At 40.0% G+C, this 23,535-nt stretch overlaps 1 protein-coding gene across 24 annotated transcripts in view; it reads left to right on the top strand.

The window, feature by feature from the left end:
* The window catches only part of GRM7 (glutamate metabotropic receptor 7), a 1,280,044-nt gene that overhangs the window by 1,104,106 nt on the left and 152,403 nt on the right, over nt 1–23,535 (top strand). For all 24 annotated transcript variants that reach the window (XR_005582805.1, XR_005582804.1, XR_005582806.1 and 21 more), the window contains 2 exons: nt 2,148–2,348; nt 11,066–11,205. Coding sequence is in view for 21 of the 24 variants with exons in the window: in XM_039481474.1 (XP_039337408.1) it covers nt 2,148–2,348; nt 11,066–11,205 (341 nt within the window). In the remaining 3 variants the exon portion in view is untranslated. The remainder of the gene's footprint in view (nt 1–2,147; nt 2,349–11,065; nt 11,206–23,535) is intronic.

Raw genomic sequence — 23,535 nt, 5'->3', positions numbered from 1 at the left:
TTGTCACAATTATAAGTTACCACACAACACTTCCTATGCAATCCTGTTTTATTCTTGGGGTATAAGCATTACAGAGAAAACATAGTAAAAATAATAGAAGAACCTACACAAAAACGAATAAGCTTACCAGAGCTCACCCCACTTGCTCCATCATGTTCTCTGGCAAGTGACTCCTTCAAAAGAGGTCTCTTGTGTTATCACAAGTTCATAACAGCGTTAGCTTGGAACTAGTATGCAGTCTTATGGGGCCTCAGTAAGCCAAGTCCTTCCAACCCTTCCCTAAGGATTGGGGCCCTCCATGGACCCAGAGGTCTTGTCTGTTTGATGGATCAGGAAGACAGCCCTAAGCTTGTTTAAAACCAGACGGTTTATCAAAAAAATTGTCTTTTGTCTGTTGGTCCCTGGAAAATCCAGACTGGGTCTTTGAACTCTCCTCCTGTAACAGGTGATCAGTATCTGCTATATTGTTGAACACTCTTCTGAAGTTCACATTATCTCCCAAAGATTGTATTAATCCTTCTTCCTACTAAGAAAGTTCCCACAAAAGCATACACGTTTATACTTTCAATACAATGGACCCCAGAGATATTAAATTCAGTAAGGTATATTAACTGAATTCGTAAGGTTTTCCCATATCTGTCACAAATGTGTTCAGCTGTGCACACTTTTGTACATGAGGAATGCTGACACACTCTCTCTATCTCTCACACACACATTTTATATGTGGATGGATGGATAGATAAAGGTATATAGATATAGTTTAGGGACAGGTAGGTAATATTCCCTGAATAAAGTATACAAGAAATGTCATAAATACACTTCTACCCCAATATAATGTGACCCGATATAACACGAATTTGGATATAATGCGGTAAAGCAGTGCTCCGGGGAGACAGGGCTGCGCACTTCGGTGGATCAAAGCAAGTTTGATATAACGTGGTTTCACCTATAACGCAGTAAGATTTTTTTGGCTCCTGAGGACAGCGTTATATCGAGGTAGAGGTGTATTATTCAAATATTATATTGGATTAATATTTTTTGACTAGCCCTAGTTTTGTTTCTTTACTTTTTGACTTAAACTATGATTTTTTTAAAAAAAAATCCAATAAATAACTATTTTTGTAGTCCCATTGTCAGTCACATTAATTGTTTATCACAATTTGCTGTGACATAAAGGAACAATGGCTAAGGCACTATACTCGTATCAGACTATTGGGTTCAATTTCAGGCTCTACTACGGAGTTCCTGTGTGACCTTGGGAAAATCATTTAATCTCTCTGTGCCTGTGTTCCCTACCTGTAAAATGGGGATAATATTTAGAGTGTAAGTTCTTTGGTGCAGGATGTGTGCAGCACCTAACACAATGGGACCCTAATTCCATTGCTAATGTAATACAAATAAGAAATAATAAAACATTTAAAATAATTATTCTTGAAGCATCACTGCTTATTTCCTTGTTGGTATTTGGTGACAGCACTAGTTCATTTGACTGTATACGTTTGGAATCTTTAAGCTAAGGTTCTGCATTTTGATGGCAATCGATGGATTTTGAAGGACTCATTAATTCCTGCAGGAAGAGAAGAGAAGTGCATAGTAAATGCATGCATACTGTGCTGCTTCAGGTTGGCATTTACAGTAGGCATGTTAACTGAATTCTCCTGAGCTTCCTTTAGTTTGATTCTTTCCATTCTTTATCTGGCTATGTCTTTCAATGAGAGACTGGTATATGAAAGGCAGAATGTAACATCAGACTTTAAAATACCATCACTGCATTGTTTTAATGTGCTTTCTTCATTCAAAGACTCCAACGTTTTCAGCATATAGAGTCCAGCCTCCCTCTCTCTATCTGAGATGGATCCCTGTTGATTGTACTGCCATGTCTCTGGTTAGGACCTGATTTGCCATTGTGAATTCTTTGTCTATAAATTGAATGGTCACAGTGTCAAGGGTTGAAGATTTTTTTTTTCATTTAAAAATGCAATAAAAAAATGAAATAACCACATTCTTCAAAATCCTGCCCTGGCTAACCACCTTCATTTCTTTAATGCTGCATGAAGTGGATTGACTTGTATTCAGCACCCAGAGAATTCTGTTCCTCACCATCCTTCTCTTTGTGTGTGTGCGTGTGTGTTTGTTTTTATGTGCAGGGCAGGAGAGAATTGGAAAAGATTCCCATTATGAACAAGAGGGGAAAGTTCAGTTTGTGATTGATGCTGTGTATGCCATGGCTCATGCCCTCCATCATATGAACAAGGATCTTTGTGCTGATTACCCTGGGATCTGTCCGGAGATGGAACAAGCAGGAGGCAAGAAATTGCTGAAGTATATACGCAATGTTAACTTTAATGGTGAGTCCAAAGCAATGTGTATCCAAAACACTTCAGAGAACATAAGATTTTTAAATTTAATTAGTCAATCAATTATTTATTATTTCACTGGATTTCTTAGCAAATGGAGTGGCCATCATTTATATAGTTCATGTTTAGCATTCATTTGATTGTGTACTGCTTTCCTTGAAGCAGTGAGTTTTATATATATGATTATATTTCTGACATGCAGTACTCCAGCTAGTCAAGTCCTTAGCTTCTATTGTGCAAAAGGTACTAAATTGTGCAGCCATTTTATGATGGCTGCACTTGGAAATTAGGATGAAACCACTGAAGTCTGCTAATAACCTCAAAATTTGCTCTCATCAGCAAAAGTGGATGATAGGCAATATATATATATATCCCATCTGTCTGATTTATATAATGCTTAATTTGGACCTCACTGCTTAAAAAAGAAACCCACAGCAACTATGGGCAATGCATAGTTTTTTTAGCATCATCCAAACCATATCCTTTGATGTGTATCATTTCCACCTACCTGGGGCAAAAAAATAAAGGTAATTATTTGTGTCACAGGACTCAGCCTGTCTGTCAATTTCACTAGGACAACAGTTTAGAGTGTAAGGGACAGATTCATTTTCAGGTTTCAAACCAAGTGATTTAGACCTGCTAAGCAGAAAGTCCCCTGTGGTGAAGGTTGTTGCCACTTCCATTCCTCTAGAAGGCTTATAGTGAGAATACAGCACAAAAGACAAAGGTGGATGTGGACAAGCTAAAGTTAGTTTGATCCAGTATATCACCTCAGGTGCCTATGATTCATCCGCCAAATAAAGGTGCTCCCGCTGATCCCAATAAGGACATTAGCAACCCTAACACCAGCCCTTCCTTGAGGTACGGGATAGCCTTTCATATATACTTCCCTGTGCCAGTGTCTATGAATCTGGCCTAAATACTATAGCAGGATTTCCCAACCTCTGAAAATTTTGTTTAAAGGTTATTTGCTTCATTAACATACATGAGGAGATTCCTGTGAGCCCACCCCCAGCGCCAGGACAATTGAACAGTCACAGAAGTTAGCTTGTAATACTAACATTTTTTCCTCCTTATAAACTTTGGTAATACATGTAGCAGGAGTTTTGTAAACTGTCTGCCTCAGCACTCTGCAAGAGGGAGACCCAGACTTACATTTTAAAACCTGTTAGCCTAAAGTTAGACATCTAAATCCATATTTAGGCCTAAATGAGGACTCATGTTCAAAAGTGGTGAATGGGAGTCATGCAACTCTCAGTGAAGCCAAAGATGCTCAGCACCTCTGAAAATCAGTTTTGTGACCCTACTGGGACTATTCACAAACTGAAAGTTTGGCATAAGCTAAAGTGCTTTGCTGAATCAAGGTTTTATTTAGGTGCCTGCCTATGGGTAGAAGTGTATAACTTTGGGTTCATAAGGCTTGAAAACGTTGGCCACCTTCTCTACTCCTAGGAATTTACAATCTAATAACTAGAGCGAGAGAAAAAAGAAAAGATCCAGATGAAGAAGAAGTGGGTATTCACCCACGAAAGCTCATGCTGCAAAACGTCTGTTAGTCTATACGGTGCCACAGGATTCTTTGCTGCTTCTACAGAACCAGACTAACACGGCTACCCCTCTGATACAGATGAAGAAGATAAATCTTGCACTTCATGGTCTAACTTCATCACTGTAAGAGTCAGGAAGGATTTTTTTCCTCCAAGTAAAGCATTGCATAACTGGCATAGAGTATCAAATGAGATGCAGGAGATATTTTTCCCTCTTCTTTGGATTACGTGGTGCTAGCTACTGCCAGAAGCCAAATACTGCTGGACTATAAAAAGAGCAGATAGTATTATTTTTTGCTTTGTAACATTCTGTGTTCTTTTTCCAGAAGTAGGATTTTCCATATCTTCCTATTTTCAGAGAAATATGGTAAATTTTACTAATTTGGCCATCCTAGAATTCTGTAGCAGATCATTTATCTCTCTCTCTCCTCCAGAGGCCTCAAGGAGGCATTTGGAAAGTAGCGCAGTTCAATGGTCATCCTATCATTTTAAGAGAGCTGAGGAAATAATTGACTTAGTAGATTTTGCCTGGATTTCAGTTTTCTCAAGTATATTCATTATTTCAATTTATTCACCCATTTTTTTGGCAAGATTTTTTTCTCTAGTTGTGGTTGGTCACATAAGCCATATAGTATTTTTTTCATACAACTCATAAACAGCATGGAGGCTTCAAGAAGGTAGCAGAACTTAAAATAATAATTTTAAACTATTTGTTCTCTTGGCCATTTAAGGCTGGCCCTAGATAATGTTCCTGGAAACATTAGGTGTCTTTAAGATGTATTATTCATGTGCAGAGTTTACTTTCTCTTGGCCCATTCACATGAAATAATTGCATACATGTTTGTGCACATAGCAGCAAAGGGTGCAGTCACATCCGAGGCTCATTGCCAAGGCTCTGGAGAGATGTTCTTGGAGCACTGTTCCCTTTCTATTTCATGCCCCCGTCTATTATAAAATATACCAGGTTTAATGTTCTATTACTGTAGTCACAATAAATGTGTGTGCTTTCATAGTTGTGAAGGGATAGGGCCAGTTGTTTGTCTGGCTTATCTAACTCTGTGCTAGGCCTTTTGCAGAAGGGCTATTGGGAACCCTGTCTCCCTGCTGAGTCAAGCAGTGTCCTATCCTATGTAAAGTATACCCCTTCCCAAATGAACACCTGCTGGTATGAGCTTAACATTTCTTCTTGCATCCGTGAGAGTGAAACTCAATTGCCCAACACTACAGGAACATAAGTGTAGAGTGAATGCACAGAATTTTTGTTGCCATATTTTCTCCTCTCTGCTTTGGGATATCACATCAGAGGTGAATGTCTTACGCACTACTATAATTCACTAAAAAGATAGGGCCAGACTGTGACAAGTGCACAGGGGTGGGGGATGGGAAAGGCAGAGCATGAGGACACTATTTCCTGATGGCATGGTACTTTCCAAGCCCTTGTTGTTGCTACAGTCCTTGCACTTGGAGAGCACCAAGAGCAATCCCTTGGTATGCTTCTGATGGTGCATGCCATCCCAAATTGGATCTGGAAAAAGCAGAGTCCATGGCCTAAATGCGTTGCAAACTGTATTGTTCTCCTACATACTGAGACACTCAGCTGAGTGCCCCCTTTCTGTGTAGCCTCCAGGGAGGGTAGGACAGCTACACACTGCTTCTGGGAGGGCCAGTAGCTGAATGTCACCATTTGACATATACATCATTAAACTTCTGCTCTCTCATTCTTGTTACAAGACTTCTAATGAGAACAGAGAATGGCACAACATGAATCCTTTCTCCTGACAGTGTGAAAGAAAAAAAATGTGTATCCCATCCTCATGCATTTTAAGCCTATGATCTTGTGATCCAATCCTATTTAGGTATGCAAACAGATCTCCTTGAAACTACCCAGCTGAAATCCTCTTGCCTGTGCATACTTCAGGGATTTTTTTTCCCCCTTACAAAGACCAGGACATTCATAAAGAAATCGCTCAAGCGATATTTTAATGAATAGACTGTGGATTTGTAGTAGAAGCTCAGTATGAATTCCAATGTTGTCTCACAGTGTTGAGAATAATTTTTTAAAAAGTCCAGATGCAGTAAGATTCTGAATATTAAACTCATGATGCAAAGTGTCTGTGTTCCCCTTCCCCTCCAAAATGACCTGAAAAATGATGGATTATTTTTATATGAACCACAGCTGCTCCTCAGAACTGCAGTTGCTGTGAGTCATAAAAAGACATCTTAGCTTGTCACACTTAACAAGACTCTGACCCTTCTCTTATTGCACTTTTCTTCATGATGAGTTTTTTGTGGTGATTAAGAGACACAAATCCTGCAAAATCCAATAAATTGTGTCTTTGCAGTGAGATTTTTCATGTGAAAGGGGCATTGTGTACTGAATTTAGTGTGTGTGTTACTTGTTCGTTGGGAACAGATGGATTAATATTTTATAACACCACTGAATGTGCAGGCAGCACCAGGGAAGAGCATGTTACTTGGTTTCCAAGTTGCCTGATGGGACGGTGGAGTCTTACAATTCTTAATGAAAGAAAAAAAAAAGATGTATGTCAGCCTGTATCCTCAAGAAAATCTTCCCCCTCCCTGTTATAAGAAGAAAAATTAAAATAATAAATAGCACCAGTTATGAAAATAATATGCTTCAGCCTGCAGGTTTCCTAGTACCACTTCTCATTGTTTCTTATAGTCTGAATAAATAAACAGAGCACAGAATAAAATACTGTAGTAACTTTAAAACAGGCACATGAAAGAGTTAGACCCTTGCAATCCAATGGTGGGCACTGAGCGCCAAAATGTGCTGTCAGACCCACACTGGGATCAAAGACAGGCAACTCAGAAATCATCTGCTTGAATTATACCCTGAGATGATTACAGCTATGTACCATTCCTTACTCTGAATAGCTTCCCCCACTTTTCACTTCCTTTTGGTGTGTGGGTAGATTTCCAGATGAAGTAAATTTAAACTCATGAAAGAGGACAAACCTGAAAAAGTAGCAAATATCAATTATGCTGCTAATTATTACTATAAATACATACTAATGGTGAATACATATTAATATAGAATCACATTTAAAATTATTTTGCTGTACTTAACTTAGAATATAACACATGATGATTCTAGAGAGAGAACCACACTGGGTAGGGTGGGCGAGCTGCATAGATGATGTCTGGAAGAATTATGCATTTACAGGCCAGGAGTAGGCATCCAGCACCAGATTAAGAAAAGCACTTGAGCACATGCTTAATGATAATCACATACTCAAGAGATTTCTTGAACAGCGGTGCTTTCATGAATCAGGGAGCAGGCTAACCAGCAGCAGTAACTACTCCTGTGGAGCAGCGTGATATTTAAGAACTGCATTAAAAAGCTGCACGAAGGAAGCCGTTTTCAGTGCACAACAAGAAGTTGTATTGATCCTACAAAACCCACCAATAACGCTGCATATTCTTGAACACTAGCTACTGGCACTTTACCCAGTTAACTATTTACACATACACAGGCATGTCTCTCTTATAGTTCCTTCTGGTGACAATATACATTGTCATTAGGAAAACTTACCAGGCCCTGACTGTTGCACAGGGCCATACCCCTGCAGGGCATTGAACACTGTCAGCAACGTTAATGGTCCACCATCACTACTACCAAGTGCAAGCAGCCAAACTATCTACTTATGTTTAACAGCCCAGGAGTGAAAAGGGGCTCCCTACCCTCTTGCTCCCCAACACAGTCTCCCTCCAGCAGCTGTCATTTGGTCTTTTTCATTTATAGATTCCACTTAAAAACTAGATATCACACTAATCTGCAGATATGACTGTACAGAGCTTTGTTATTTCATAGGGCAACTTTTAACCTAGACTCTGTTGATACACACCAAGTTTATTCTGCATCTGTTTAAAAGGAGAAAAAAACCTATAGTTTTATGCAAGCAGATATATGTATGTGAGTTAATACCCTATCTGCATTACTGCCCAATTTATAGAATAGATCCTCAGATGGTGAAAATTTACATCTGGTGAAGATCTGACCTCTATTGTGTAAAAATACCCATTTTTTTGTGTCAGTGTCATTTATTTGGGATGTAAGGATATACCCACAAATATTGATGGTGCATTATGGGGGGGCAAATTGGGCTCTTATGCTCTGAATTGTATTATTTTATGTTAGTTGCAACAACATGGAACTTGGCTAATCATATAAATGCTTTAAAAAGTCATGATTAGCTAAATCCCATTTACTATTTTTGCTGACTTTGAGAAGGAATTTATGAATTATCACCCTTATGCACCTAAAAAATGTTTTCCCACTGTGACGGAGCTGTTCTGGCGGGACCCAACTGAGAGTGCCAAATTAGGACCAATTGCTCAAACAGGGCAGTCACAGCCCTAGGCTGGGGTTTTTCCACCTCTAAGGCAAACCAAACCAGCCAGACAAAAGGGACTTCGGTCTCACCCCACTGGCTAACCACAAGTCACACAAGCAATTTCCTTAGACACTCGAGTCTCCCAGTATCCCCACCAGTGCACCCATCCTGGGGATGAATGGTTATGAAAACCAACACCCCAATAAAAGAAAAAGGTTCTCTCGATCCCAAAGGACCAAGCCCCAGACCCAGGTCAATATACACATCAGATCTTACCCACAAATCACGCTGTTGCCAATCCTTTAGAATCTAAAATCTAAAGGTTTATTTACAAAGGGAAAAAGGTAGAGATGAGAGGTAGAATTGGTTAAATGGAATCAATTACATACAGTAATGGCAAAGTTCTTAGTTCAGGCTTGCAGCAGTGCTGGAGTAAACTGCAGGTTCAAATCAAGTCTCTGGAGTACATCCCCCGCTGGGATGGGTCCTCAGTCCTTTGTGCAGAGCTTCAGCTTGTAGCAAAGTCCCTCCAGAGGTCAGAAGCAGGATTGAAGACCAGATGGAGATGATGCATCAGCCTTATATAGGCTTTTCCAGGTGTAAGAACCTCTTTGTTCTTACTGTGGAAAATCACAGCAAAATGGAGTCTGCAGTCACATGGACAAGTCTCTGCATACCTTGCTGAGTCACAAGGCGTGTCTGCCTTCTCTCCATGGGTCAATTGTGTAGCTGATGGTCCTTAATGGGCCATCAAGCAGGCTAAGCAGAGCTAACACCAGCTTGTCTGGGATGCTTCCCCCAGAAGCACAGCACCAACTTGAAATACAGACAGCATAGAGCCAACATTCATAACTTCAACTAAAATGATACAGACATACAGACAGCATAATTATAACCAGCAACCCATAATCTGGTCTGAGACACCTTAGATGACCCCCTTTATCTAAGATTTGGTGCCACTACAGGACCTTGGTTGCAACCCATGTTCTATATGGTCCCCATTTATATCAATAACGTCACACCCAGCATAAACGTATTCCAGCTGCATGAATCTGATATACAACAGTTACATATCTGCTTAGTACCCATAAGGAGTCAGAGACAGGAGATTTCTGTGGAAGATTTTCTGTACCAGTCTTTGAACTTAATCAGTGTCTGATCTCAGAGAGGCTGCAGTATAGACAAGAAATAATTTACTAGGGTTAGAATTTGGAAACTATGCTAATTCACTCCTTCAAACCTTCTTTCACTCACTGAAATTCAGTGAAGAATACGAATTATGAGGAAAACCATAAACGTAAAGTTCAGTGCTACAACTGAAGAGATTTTTCATACCGCCCCCCAAGCAATGTGGTAGGAGAAAGTTTTGAATATAGATATACTAATGATCTTCTGTCCTGACACAATATTGCTTTATGTCACAGAAACCTATTTTTAATACATCTTGAAACTCATGTGGTCCTGGAAGTTTTCACTTAGATCTATCTGAAAATACTAAATTTCTTTGAAGTCTCATTTAAGAAGTAGTCATACAGCCCTGTAGTGTTAACTGAGCTGCAAATTTTCTGGTTGGGATTCTTTTCGCAACAGCAACTCTAACATAATAATTAGCTATCATAATTCAATGCCTGTCTGTCATATAAGGTATGCCCCCTTATTCTTACCTGTCTTGTTTGGATGCACTAAGAGGATTAGGTGCTGGAGACCCCCACCTCCTACAAAGCTCCTGGATAGGTGAAGGTCAGGATAGGTACATATTACAAAGCTCAGGGGCAGGGACGCTGGAACAATCTGTATAGTGGGGGTGTTGAGAGCCATTGAACCAAACTGTAAACCCTGTATATGAAGGAAGCCATTTCAAGCCAGGGATTGTGGCAGCAGCCCTAGTTCCAGCACCTATGCCCAGTGGGAGGCTACACTAATACCCAGTTCTGATCCACAGCCCCAAAAGGATTGTTGCCATGAGCTGGCTTGGGGTATATGGCCAGACCCATGGATGTTCTGCACGTATGATGCACTAGGGGCATGCGCTCAGCTACTTTAGCAGCTTGAAGCATTATTGAGTGTGTTGCACTCGGGGCCCTGACCCATCCAAGCAAGGTTGTTCTGAGATCCTTAGCTCTGCTGCTATCACTTGCCTCTCTCACATCACTCTACCTAGATGCTTCACAAGAATCAGTCCAGAATCTGGCCCCTATTGTTCATGACTAAGCTACTTTTCGGCAGGTATCAGTGTCCTAGGGTCTAAACAAAGCAGTGTACAAGGAGGGATTAGGAATAGTTTTCCTATAATGTCCTCTGTTCTGTTCCATCTCAGTTGCATGCTGATTACTGGAATAAGAACAAATTATGGAGGAGGAAGCTATTTCTGGATGCCAGTCAAGATTCACTAAACCTGGACTGTGTTCTGATGGCAGTATCTCTCAGAAGCAGATGGAACATTTTCTGGGGGGGAAAAATCATTTAGAGGCTCCATTCACAGGACTGATGTTCACTAACGAACTCCCTTGGGGGGAGCGGGGCAGAGGCGGGGAGGGAAGCCCGTGTGATATTTCATGATATGAAGCAAGACTCATGTAGCTTTACTTTACTTTTACTTTTCACCTAGTGGGTATGAGTCATGATAATTAATCACAGAAAGAGGGATAGGATTATGGCACTATGTCCTAAAGCGTCCGTTTAAACTGCTGTGATGATGGATGGCCTCTGCCTGAGCTGTGATGCCAGTCTAAAGCTTTTAGCTGTGACAAAATAAATAAAACAAGCATTGTAAAGCTTTGGCTGTTTTTGCTTCCTTCCTCAGGCAGTGCTGGCACTCCAGTGATGTTTAATAAAAACGGTGATGCACCGGGGCGCTATGACATCTTTCAGTATCACACAACAAACACCACCACTCCAGGCTATCACCTGATTGGCCAGTGGACCGATGACCTGCAGCTCAACGTGAGTCCAATTTACTCGTCACTTGCTCACTTTTATCAGCATATAGTTATTAGGTCGACTTTTGTCACCAAGAAGGAGCTAGTGTAGGCAGGGGCGGCTCTAGGTATTTTGCCGCCCCAAGCAGGGCGGCAGCCTGCAGGAGTTCCGCCGAAGCCGTGGGACCAGCGGACCCTCCGCAGGCAAGCCACCGAAGGCAGCCTGCCTGCCGCCCTCACGGCGACCGGCAGAGCGCCCCCAGTGGCTTGCCGCCCCAGGCACACGCTTGGTGTGCTGGTGCCTGGAGCCGCTCCTGAGCGTAGGGGACAGTACTTAACGTTTTTGTACAATATCTTCCTTTGTTCTATATGCAGTTTGTTCTCACCTAGTGCCCTATCTGTACTGATTTATACTGAGTTCTGATGACCTTGCCATTTTTTATTGTTGTTTATTTATTTTTTTGCTCATCAGAGCTCTCTAGCCACTAACTGGGACAGTGGCTTTTTCTCTGTAATGCATAGCTGCTTGAAACCTTTGGGATTTCATCTTTACAATTGCAAATTGCTCCAAGTGTCTCCAGCTTGGTGCAAAAGAAATGGATTCGGGGGGGGGATTTTTTCTGAGTGGCTCTCCTTTCCCAGGGGTTGTTTTTATGCACTTAGCAGTGAGGCAGCCCTTACATGTGCGGCAGTCCTTTCATAATGAAGTCTAGCTGAAAGGTAAGGCAATCAAATGTCTCCCAGTTATTCTTGACGTTGCCCATGTGAAAGAATGAATATGATTGTTATTTCCTCCAGAAAAGGCAGACTTTGTTCATCTGTGGAGTCTGAGTCTTTTCTTTTTTAATACATTTTTCATTACAAACTAAAGTCCAGCACAAAAACACACAAAGAAAAAGAATACCTGCCTCTTGGTCTGTAGAATAGGACTAGCATGTGTCTACCTCAGAGGGGAGTTGTGAGGGTGAAGTCTGTTGTTGATTGTATGGCTCTCAGATCCTATGACATTTACACTCCTAGACAGGTGGAAATATTATAATTTGTAAATGTAACTTAATTTAGTACATTTTCTCCTCACTTTAATTAATGTAGTCCGTGTCTTAACCAAATAACACCAGTAATTAATGTGGGGAACCAAGGGTCACTCTTTGCGCAATATTGGGCTTCCTCTTAAATTCCATACTCATTAAGGGATGTGACATGTTTTGTCAGCATTATTCAAGCTGCTGTGTTTAATTTAAAGCACACTGTCTTGTTAACTTGCAATTTACAATTCTTTTCTACCAAAATATCAATATTTTATTATCTAAATACTACTTAATATAAACTACTCATCCTGACCTAATATCATTGAAATCAGAAATTTATGGCGCCTTTGTCGTTCTGAAGCAATTGGGTTCAGAGTTTCCATACAAAGCACTTTCCCTCCTGCTCTGGGCTTGGCTAGGTTGTGTTACAGGTCTGTTGCACCTTACGCGCATTTAACATGCGCAATTTTAGCTTTTTGTGGTTGGCAAAAACAAAAAAAAGAGAAAAATAACTATTTTAATACTGTACCTATAGTGCAGGCGATTCCGCCCGCCATTCAACTCAATGTAATTTTGACTATATGCGGTTTTCGCTTTACGCGCTAACCGCGGAATGGAACCCCCGCGTAAGATGAGACTCCTCAGTGGGTGAAGTTACTACAGCAACTTCCATTTAATCTGCCTGTGTGTTCCACAGGCCAAATGCCTCCAGGAATTACCATTGGTTTGCTAGTCCTCTGTGGAACATTTCAAGAACAAGGTAACTTTTGCAGCTTCAAAAGTAGCTAGGAATTCTCTAGCCAAGGGGACCAGACTACTGGCTGCTATTAAATAGGTCCCAAGAGAAACTGCCAAATTCTGTAGTTCGCCTTGTAGGTTTATTTCTCTGGATGACTCCCTGGATGTATCTGTTTCTCGATTTAGATCAGTCTTGCAAACTTCTTCCCACCAACGTGCAAAAGGGGAAAACGTAAGAAGGATGGTCCAGTGAAAGGTGGCGAGCCTTGAACTCAGGAGACCCAGATTCAATTCCCTACTCTGCCACAGACTTCCTGTGTGACCTTGGCAAACTGTGTCCCAGTTTCCCATCTGTAAAATTGGGAGAATGGTACTTCGCTACTTCACATGGCTGTTGTATGGTACATGAGGCACTCAGACTTTACAAAAAGAACAGGAGGACTTGTGGCACCTTAGAGACTAACAAATTTTTTTGAGCATAAGCTTTTGTGGGCTACAGCCCACTTCATCGGATGCATGCAGTGGAAAATACAGTAGGAAGATATATATATACACACACACAGAGAACATGAAACAATGGGTGTTACCATACACACTCTAATGAGAGTGATCAGTTAAGGTGAGCTATTACTAGCAGGAGAGAGAAAATCTTTTTGTAGTGGTAATCAAAATGGTCCATTTTCAGCAGTTGACAAGAAGTTGTGAGGAACAGTGGAGGGGGGAAATAAACATGAGGAAATAGTTTTACTTGTGTAATGACCCATCCACTCCCAGTCTTTATTTAAGCCTAATTTAATAGTTTCCATTTTGCAAATTAATTCCAATTCAGAAGTCTCTTGCTGGAGTCTGTTTCTGAAGTTTTTTTGTTGTAATATTGCTACTTTTAGGTCTGTAATCGAGTGACCCGGGAGATTGAAGTGTTCTCCAACTGGTGATGTGATAGCGAAGGTTGTTTTTTTGTTTTGGGTTGTTGGTTTTTTTTGCTATAGATAAATAACATATTTGGGGGTTTTTCCTCCCTCATTTTCACCACCTCCCCCTGATAAAGGATGAGAAAATAAATTTTGCTATTAAATGTTCATGGCAGTTTTGCAATGCTGATGTAGTATATTCAGTTTATGTTGAAGAGGACAAAATGCAGTTTACTTTCAAATTCATATTTGGGTTGGTTTTTGGTTTTTTTTGAAGGTGGGTAGTTTTATTCTTGACACTTTTGATAACTCTAGGGTATGTTTTTATGGCCAGTTAGTAAATCTTTTTTCCTTACAATATGGAGCGCTTTCATTTTTCTGAAGCACACCTGCATGGGCTATCTGTTAGATAAACAGAAAAAAGCTTAACGCATAACATTCAGGAGGCCTCTGGGTGCTCTGTATATGTATTTCTTTTTGTCATAATCTACTTACAGAGCCAGTTTTATGAAGTGTCTGAGACAGTCTGGGCATTTTTCTCAGGCCTGGTTGCTTCTATGTATCTTTATATTACCTTTGATTTCACACTTCTGGCAGGAATGTTTGCAAAAGCAGGGCTCAAGTTCTGCTGGAATGATGCTCTGGCACTTTTCTGGGGGGAGGTTGTAATGGCGTTTTGGTGCTATCATTTGCTCAAAGTGTTTTCCGGCACTTCTTTATTTAGGATGGAAGTACATTGCAGTACCTCTTTTTTTAGGATTGGAGCACTGCGCTAAAGACGTATACTTTTTGTTCTGTGCATTCACAGGGCCAGATTCTGAGCTCTCTTACAGTCAGGGTAAATATGGAATACCTTCTCGGATTTCTCTTGAGTTACCCTGGATTTACATCACTGTCTCTGACATCAGAATCTGACCGAAAAGCAAGTGAGAAAATATCTTGTAACATTTTTGCTGCAACAAACCCTGGACATAAATTATGAATTTTCCACCTTAGGATTCTGACTTATGGTGTGATTGTTTTCTAATACCTAAAACGGCTCTTCCTGGGACATAAATCACAATTTAGTGAACACTCTGGCTGCATTTCATAGTGAGGATAAAATGAGCTGATGTCTAATTTTAAATGGTTTGACCAATATTCTACTGAAAAAATGTTGGATGTTGCATACACCCTGTAGTCAAGAAGAGTTCTGATTAAAAGAATATCAGTCTACCTCCCACTAAGAGGTCCTGCAAGTACATCCTGCCTCCCACTGTTTCTTGAAGATTTTTAACATCTCTTCCACCCCCCTCGTGACCTCCCTCACACATATTTGATATAGAATATTTATATTTTCTCTCCTCTCTGCAGCTTGAAACGCCTAATCCTCGATTTTAGACTCAGTAATCAGGCCAGCTCCATACCCATTCAAATGCAATATCTTGACCTACAGTACATGCCAAATTGCTCAGATTAAAGCTACTGTAATTAGACAATAAAAGAGTTAAACATGGTAATGTTATCATATGAAAACAGGTCTATATTTCAGTTTGCTGATGTTGAGGGGACACTTGTTGAGGGGACTCTCTAATATGAAATAATAGAGAGAGAATGGCATCATTGCAAGGAAGAGAAATGCCTTGAATGTATTTAGCATTAAATGAATCATCATTCAGCTACAGTAAAATAGGATAGTTGGATTGTCAATGCATATGGTGCAGTATATCAAGTATCACAGGTGTATGTTACCAATGGCTCTGAATTTTATAAAATTTAAATTCAAGGAAAGACCATGTTTAAATTCTGATGAAGTTTCTTGATAGAAAGCTGCATGAATTGAGAAATTATTCCTATTGGCTATTTGCTCTCCTGAAAGGAAAGAGGAGAGGATGGGGAATAGCAAGAACATGTGCAAAGCCACAGCTACTCTTGGAATAGTGTCTTCCAGATGTTAATTATATTATTACAAATTAACTTTTCTTTTTCAATAAGAGATGCTCACACATTTTCCATAAATATATCATATTTGATATATGATATGTCACAAGACATATCAACACCAGAAAAGCAGGTTATTCTTAAGCTTCTGGCACTGTAACTTCAGGTTCACTATCATACTTTTCTATTTAACTATTGATTGTGTGATTATCTCTTGTTGGGCCTGTTGTTTTGTCATGGCATGTTTTAGGAACCCTCCAAAGAGATCATGTCAACTGGAAAAAAAAAAGTGTCACAGGCAGGGGCGGCTCTAGACCCCAGCGCACCAAGCAGGCGCTTGGGGAGGCCATTTCCCGGGGGGGCGGCATTTGGCTCCGGTGGAGCTCCCGCCGTCATGCCTGCGGCAGGTCCACCGGAGCCCGGAACGAGCGGACCTGCCGCTGGCATGACTGCGGCGGGTCCCGCCTTCCCGCGGCTCGGTTGAGCTCCGCGGGCGCATGACTGCGGCAGGTCCGCTCGTCCGGGCTCCGGTGGACCTGCCGCAGGCATGCCGGCAGGAGCTCAACCGGAGCCGCGGGAAGAGGGGACCCGCCGCGGGACCGGGGAAGGGCGGCGCAGCGCTCCGCGCTGCTTGGGGCAGCGTGATTTGTAGAGCCGCCCCTGGTCACAGGCATTGGTTTTTTTTATTATTATTTTGCATTTAAACAAAATAGGACATTTATTGCAAGTAAAGTTATCTAGTACTTGTGCAAGAGATATGTGTTCTATTTCCAGCTCTTTCTCAAGCTTCTTGTGTCAAAGTAAGCAAGTTATTTAACTTCTTGGTGCCTTTGTTTTCTGTATTTATAAAATAGGTACAAGAACAATATTAACCTACTTGAGAGGGGCATTGTACATATTTGCTAAGTGATCTTTGTAAAGAAGGTTGAGCTTCATAGGAAGAAAGCATGATAGAAGTGCAGATAATTGTGGATGATACCAAGCTGGGAGGTGTTGCAAGTGCTTTGGAGGATAGGATTAAAATTCAAAATGATCTGAACAAACTGGAGAAATGGTCTGAAGTAAATAGGATGAAATTCAATAAGGATCAAATGCAAAGTACTCCACTTAGGAAGGAACAATCGGTTTCACACATGCTAAATGGGAAATGACTGCCTAGGAAACAGTACTGAAGAAAGGAATCTGGGGGTCATAGTGGATCACAAGATAAATGAGAGTCAACAATGTAACACAGTTTCCAAAAAAAAAAGCAAACATAATTTTGGGATGTATAAGCACATGTTCTAAGCAAGACATGAGAAGTAATTCTTTTGTAATAAGAAGTAATTCTTCTGCTCCACTCCGCATTGATTAGGCCTCAGCTGGAGTATTGTGTGTTCTGAGTGCCACATCTTGGGAAAGATGTGGACAAACTGAAGAAATTCCAAAGAAGAGCAACACACATTATTAAAGGTCTAGAAAACATGACTTATGAGGGAAGATTGAAAATATTGAGTTTGTTTTGTCTGGAAAAGAAAAGGGCTAAATGGGGGACATAACAGTTTTCAAGTACATAAAATGTTGTTACAAGGATAAGGGAGAAAAATTGTTCTCGTTAACCTCTGAGGATAGGACAAGAAGCAATGGGCTTAAATTGTTGCAAGGGCAGTGTAAACTGGACATTAGGAAAAACGTCTTACCTGTCAGGGTAATTAAGCACTGGAATAATTTCCTATGGAGGTTATGGAATCACCATCATTGAAGATTTTTAAGAGCAGGTTAGACAAACACCTATCAGGGATGGTCTATATAATACTTAGTCCTGCCATGAGTACAGGGGACTGGACTAGATGACCTCTCCAGGTCCCTTCCATTCCTACTACTCTATGGTTAATTGAACATCGTTGGTCAAACACAGCTGACCTTTTCAACCACCACTTAACTTTCCAGATATTTTAAAGTGTTTGGCAGAGGTAGAAACTCATCACTCAGGGAAGAATCGGAAGTTTTCACTGGGAATTTGGTGCTGTGGGCCACTATCACTTCAGCATTGTTACTGAGAACCTGTTGTCTCTTAAGGTACGTCTACACTGCAGTAAAACAGCCACAGCTGGCCCATGTCAACTGACTCGGGCTCAGGCTGCGGTGCTATAAAATTGCAATGTAGACATCGAGGCTCATGCTGGTGTCTGGGCTCTAGGAACCCTCACCCCTCACAACATGTTCCTTGCAGTCTGGGATTTAACTGTGTGGGTCTGAAGTTTAAGATTCACTGAACTCCATGCAAGTATCCTAAAATCTCAAAATTCTTATCTATTTAAAAAAAATAAGGAAGAAAAAAAGTACCACAAAATCTTGAACTCCTTTACCATCAGATGTGGTGATTGGGGGAGGAGAGGAAGTAGTTGAGCTAATAGACAGAATGTTATAAATGTGATTTGCACCAAATTTTAATCCAGTAACTAGAGCAGTGGTGGAACCATGAACACAGTGGGAGCTGTGGAGGGCTCTGCCTGCGGACAATGTCTTGTGGCCCGCAATCAGATTGCCCTGATGGGTCGCATGCAGCCCGCGGGCTGCAGGTTGCCCACCACTGAACTAGAGTTAATGAATTCTGAGATATATGCACATCGGTGAAATTAGAGTTCCAGGGTGAAATGTTGGCTCCTTTTGAAGTCAATGGCAAACTCCCGCTGATATCAGTGGAGCCAAGATTTCACACCCAAGTGTGTGCCTGTTTCCTATTGGCTAGAAGTTCTTAGAGTCACTGACAGGAGAAGCTTGTTTATAGTTTTCTGCACCTTAGGATTCTGACTTACTCTGGTTGTGCATATGTCACTAGATAACAGGTAGAACCAGATTTGAACAGAAAAGAGCTGTCTGAAGGAGGTTGGACTGATGCATTTGAACACTAAGTTCCTTGGGCTTTTCTTTAAGCATTTTGAACATGTAGAAACTGAACTAGGGAGGAGGTGTCTGGGTCAGATGTTCAGAATGGGGCTCTGCTAAAGAAATCCATGTGGTTTTATTTTGTGGCTTAGTACCCGGTAAAATATGTGTTTTTAATCTTATTGCAGTACACAACATTCCTACTATAACTTGCAGTATCACGGTATGCATGACATTTAGTTATAATCAAATTCATGCTTGTACTGGTGAGTACAGAAAACTTGCACATACGTCACTGAAGAATAATATATTCCTATAGCAGCTAACATTTTTCAGTCTGTTTATCTAATTAATGCTTTACTTCTAGCCTGGTAGCATCTTTACAGGTTGCTTCATTTTGTTTTAATTGCCTCAGCATCTCCAACTTGTCAAATGCACTCTTCCAGTTCAATATTATAGCTCATAAAGGTGCTACTGGGCATGAGGGTATTGATCAGACTTTGCATTATAGTCTCAGGAAGACTGAAGATGCTATATGCTGGCTCGATAAAGATGGATGGTGGAAAATATGCCATTCTGCCCATTATTGCTGCTTTATAGAGTTCCTAAATTGTCCACACTGAAACAACTTTCATTTCTAATGTACTAATAGTGGTTACATTTTACTCTCCAAATAAACGGATGATCTCCCTCCACTTAATTTGTTTTCAGAAAGATAATTTCTACAGTAAAGGGCCCCAAATCTACTATGTACAGCAATAAAAAGCATAAATAAATCTGTTCTATTCTAGATAAATACCCTCTAATTGTAAATTGTTTTGTAACACTTAGATGGGCATAGCCTGAAATATGATTGCCACTAAATGGATCAGTTTACATTCAGGAGTTAGCCGGGTGCTTAGAATTCCTTTCCTTTTCAGAATCTCCTCCAGCAATCAGTGATGAATTACTACAATCTTCCTACCAAAGTGCTTGGAAGATTAATAGTACTTATAATTATCAATATAGTTGTACAAACATGTACGTTCTATAGATGTAGCACCCCAATAAATCCCTGTTTGCTTGCTTGTGGCCAAGTAAATCACTTTGTTTATTAGTAGAATCCATGTTCTTTGAGGAAATAACTGAATTGCATTATTTTCTTCACTACAGGCTTGGGCAGTATTTTAAAGGAATGGGAAGATGAAGAGAAATCAGGTTTTCATTAAACAATATGCATGTACTATAGCAAAGAGTCCTGTGGCACCTTTGCTACTTTTACAGATCCAGACTAACATGGCTACCCCTCTGATACTTGACACCATGTACTATAGTGTCTGACTGGTCTTAACACACAGAAGCATAGCTTATGGATTAATGGTCAACCTTTTTCGCCCGCACAGAAACATGGAAACTGAGCTTTTTTGAAGTCATGCAATTTAGTCAAATTTGGGGTGAATTTTCATGGGAACAGGAAAAGACATATCTGGAGGGAGACCACCTGCCAGATAAAATATCTGTACATCAAAGCATGGAGGCAAAAGAGCCACTCAGCTAAATGGTTGTAGACATTTCTTATTGTATAGTTTTCCTTAACTTGGTTCTCAGAAATGATGAACCATTTTAGCTGAAACTTAAAATAGCATGGAAAATTTCAGCCCGAACAAGTATTATTTGGAAAAGATATAAGGAAAAGAAAATGGTATCTTTTAATAGGTTAGAGCTAGACAATGTTAATTATAGGCTCACCCTTTAATTTACACATGTGTGTGTGTGTGTATGAATGCACAGACAAGTGTGTGCACACTTATCTGTGCCTGCACGCACACATATATATATTCTGCACAAAGACACACACACACAATTGAGACTATTTTAGATCCTGATATTATTTTACAGCATCCAACAGACTTTAAAATGATAGTTTCAAGATTTCAACAAAATGGGTAAAAAAATTGGCATCATTTTCCTTCTTCATTTCAGTTACTGTCACTTAAATTGGCCCATGTAGTGCCATTTCCCACTTTTGTTACAGGGGGTAATGAGTAGCTGATGGTACAAAGGTACTACATTTGTGTTACAAGATTTCAGCCTTAAGATTGTAACTAAGATGAAAGATTTTCATGATGGTATGCATAATTCATGCATTAAAAATCCTTAGTAAGTCAATTCAGCAAATTAGGTCTGAGTGTTGTTTAAAATTAAGATTTTATATATATGACTAGGATCTTTTCTTTCTTCTAGTATCATTACAGCATTGAAGGCCTTCCATTGACACAGCTTATGGTTCTCATTAAAAATTACTAGTTTAAAATCATTCATAAAGTCCATAGACTCCCTCATATTTATTTAAATGTGAATTACTGGATAATGAAATCTTTGGAGATGTAATTGTGTTAGAGATATCTAACTTTAGGATAGATGGAAAAAAAATATGGAACTAGAAATGGCCATATACACTTCAGCTATACTTTCTAAATTATTTCTCAGCAATATATGGTACAGCAAAAACACTTTACTGATTGGGTCACTATCTTCTGTTGCACACACAAAAAAAATTGTGGGAAAGTATAAAGGCCTGGTTCATGGAAATGGCTAATATTTTAATTCCTCTTTTGATTAATTCATGTCTTTCATTAAAACATACATTCTATCTATCTATCTATCTATCTATCTATCTATCTATCTATCTATCTATCTATCTATCTATCTTTTATTGTTTAGACAGTCCTCATCTCCAATCCTGGAAGCATCTCAAGGAAGGACCCCACTATTCATTGTGTACCTGTACATACACCAAACAAACACAAAGCCCTAAAGTAATGGTCCAAAAATGATGTCTTTGTTTAGAGATACTGCAGTGTTTGCAGCTATAAGAGGAGAATATTGGTGTCCTTGAGTATATATTTTCTTGAAGGGCTAGAAGTGGCAGCGCTAGTGTACCAAAAGAGAGGCTGGTTTTGTGTTATTTCTTGGTCATTTGGAAGCATAAAATTTGTAAGCCTCAAGAAAAAAAAAAGTCTATTCTCTTGAAATTGCCAATCTGACTTTTCTGACCCCACAGATTCTAATAAGCTTCCAGAGTTTGGGTGCTGCTTCAACCTTTTCAGACTCTCCTTTCACTAGTGTTTGTACTCAGTAATGTAAATTCCACAGCAGTTAGAACCAACAGTTATGTAGGTTGATTGGTGATTCAGTTTGAGTTGAGTTCCCCGGCTTTTGTTAATTGTATAATTAGGTCTGCATTACGCTTTTGGCACTTTTTTTTTTTTCAGTTTGCATTGCGGAGGATTTTTTTCTGCATTTTTGTTGTATTTTAAGAAAAGAAAATATGAAGTTGTAATTTGGTGTGGTTCATGAGCTTTTGGGGCCAGATCATTGTTCTTATGAATCACTGGTCTCTCCAAGGTAATGGTGTTCTGAGTCCACATAAAATCTGAAATTCTGGTCAAAGATGTATGGCTGGCTATATGGGAATTAGTCCATGGAATATCTGTGCGTAAATACAACGTCTTAATAATTTTGTCTTATTATCTGTATTTCTAAATTAACGTATTTCATCATGTCCTGTCCCTTCCTTGGCACAAACCTTATTCAAAACTAATTAGTTCTAGGTCTGTAGCACAGCCCTGTATCCTTCTAAATGTCCTTCCAGGACACTTGCCTGTGAATATTGGGTGATCCTGGTTGCTTTTCTTAACTCTATTTAGAAGGCCCTGGAGTTCTCTTCAAAATCCCACTGACTATGTCTCCAACTTCTGGGTTTAAAAAAAACGAAAAAAAAACAAACCCTAAACTTTTATTTAACCAAAGTAAACATAACATAAACATAACAGTAGTTTTTCAGTAACCTTCTCCTTCCTACTCCCAGAGGAAAAGCCTAATTTTATAAGACCCCAGCACTTCTTCCCTTCCTGATCATCTGTTTGGCTCCCTGACCCCACTGTGATCCTGCTCCATCTCAATTGTCCTTGCTTTTCCTGTTCAGCATGATGGAGAGTCACCAACTCTCTCTCTCTCTCTGTAACTGAAGTCTGAGTCTCTCCTGCATCTCTGCATTGTCCAGTGTTACTCTTTCATTTGAACTTCCCTATTTGTAGGGTCTTTTTCCCACCATGTATTTATTGGTATTTTTTCAGAATTCTGCTTTCTCCATTGTGCTTTCAGCCACATTGTATATCATCCAGGTAAAAAATGAAATTGTACAAAATATGTTTAGTGTGCCACTAAAATACATTATCACCATCACACAAGTACTTTGGCTTCCAAGATATTATGGCCATGGATGCCACACAAATGCTCTATATATCTAATCTGATATTTTGTTCTCTCATTAGATTCTGTTATCCTTCATTGTTCATATCAACCATGACTGCCATGAATACCGTAAATTGGTCTTAACTTGTGCAGTCTTAATCTCCCTGAGCCAGCTGGATGGGAATTTTTCAAACCATTGGGCTGCTGAATGTCCATATGCTTATTCCTTAGTCTTCAATCATAGTTTAAAATGTACACTAGTAGGTAGGATAGAAATCACATAAGTCCCACTCACATACTGTGATTATGGATCTGATTTCAGTTTTCATGGAATAAAACTGATGATGGGTGTAACACAATAGACATTTTAACTAACTACGTTTACATACTTCCATAGTAAAGTAAAAGAAGGTCAATAGCTGAGCTCCTACCCACATTTGCCAACTTTCACGCAGTAAATAAGCACCCCGACTTTCACAATAAGCCAAAAATCAAGCTAATCCCATTTCAAAGCAAGGCCAAAATAAGCCTATCCCTAAGAATGCCAACACTCTATATGACTGTGTTGGACCCGCTGTGCCCCCTTGATTCTCTTCCCCCCTTGCCTCTGCTTGCCAGGAACCAATCAAAAAAAAAAAAAAGAAGCAGCAAGCC

This window comes from Mauremys reevesii, linkage group 7 (assembly GCF_016161935.1).
Source record: "Mauremys reevesii isolate NIE-2019 linkage group 7, ASM1616193v1, whole genome shotgun sequence".
Taxonomy (NCBI): Eukaryota; Metazoa; Chordata; order Testudines; family Geoemydidae; genus Mauremys; species Mauremys reevesii.
Note: the sequence above shows the minus strand (reverse complement) of the source record. Positions and strands in the feature narration are given on the sequence as shown.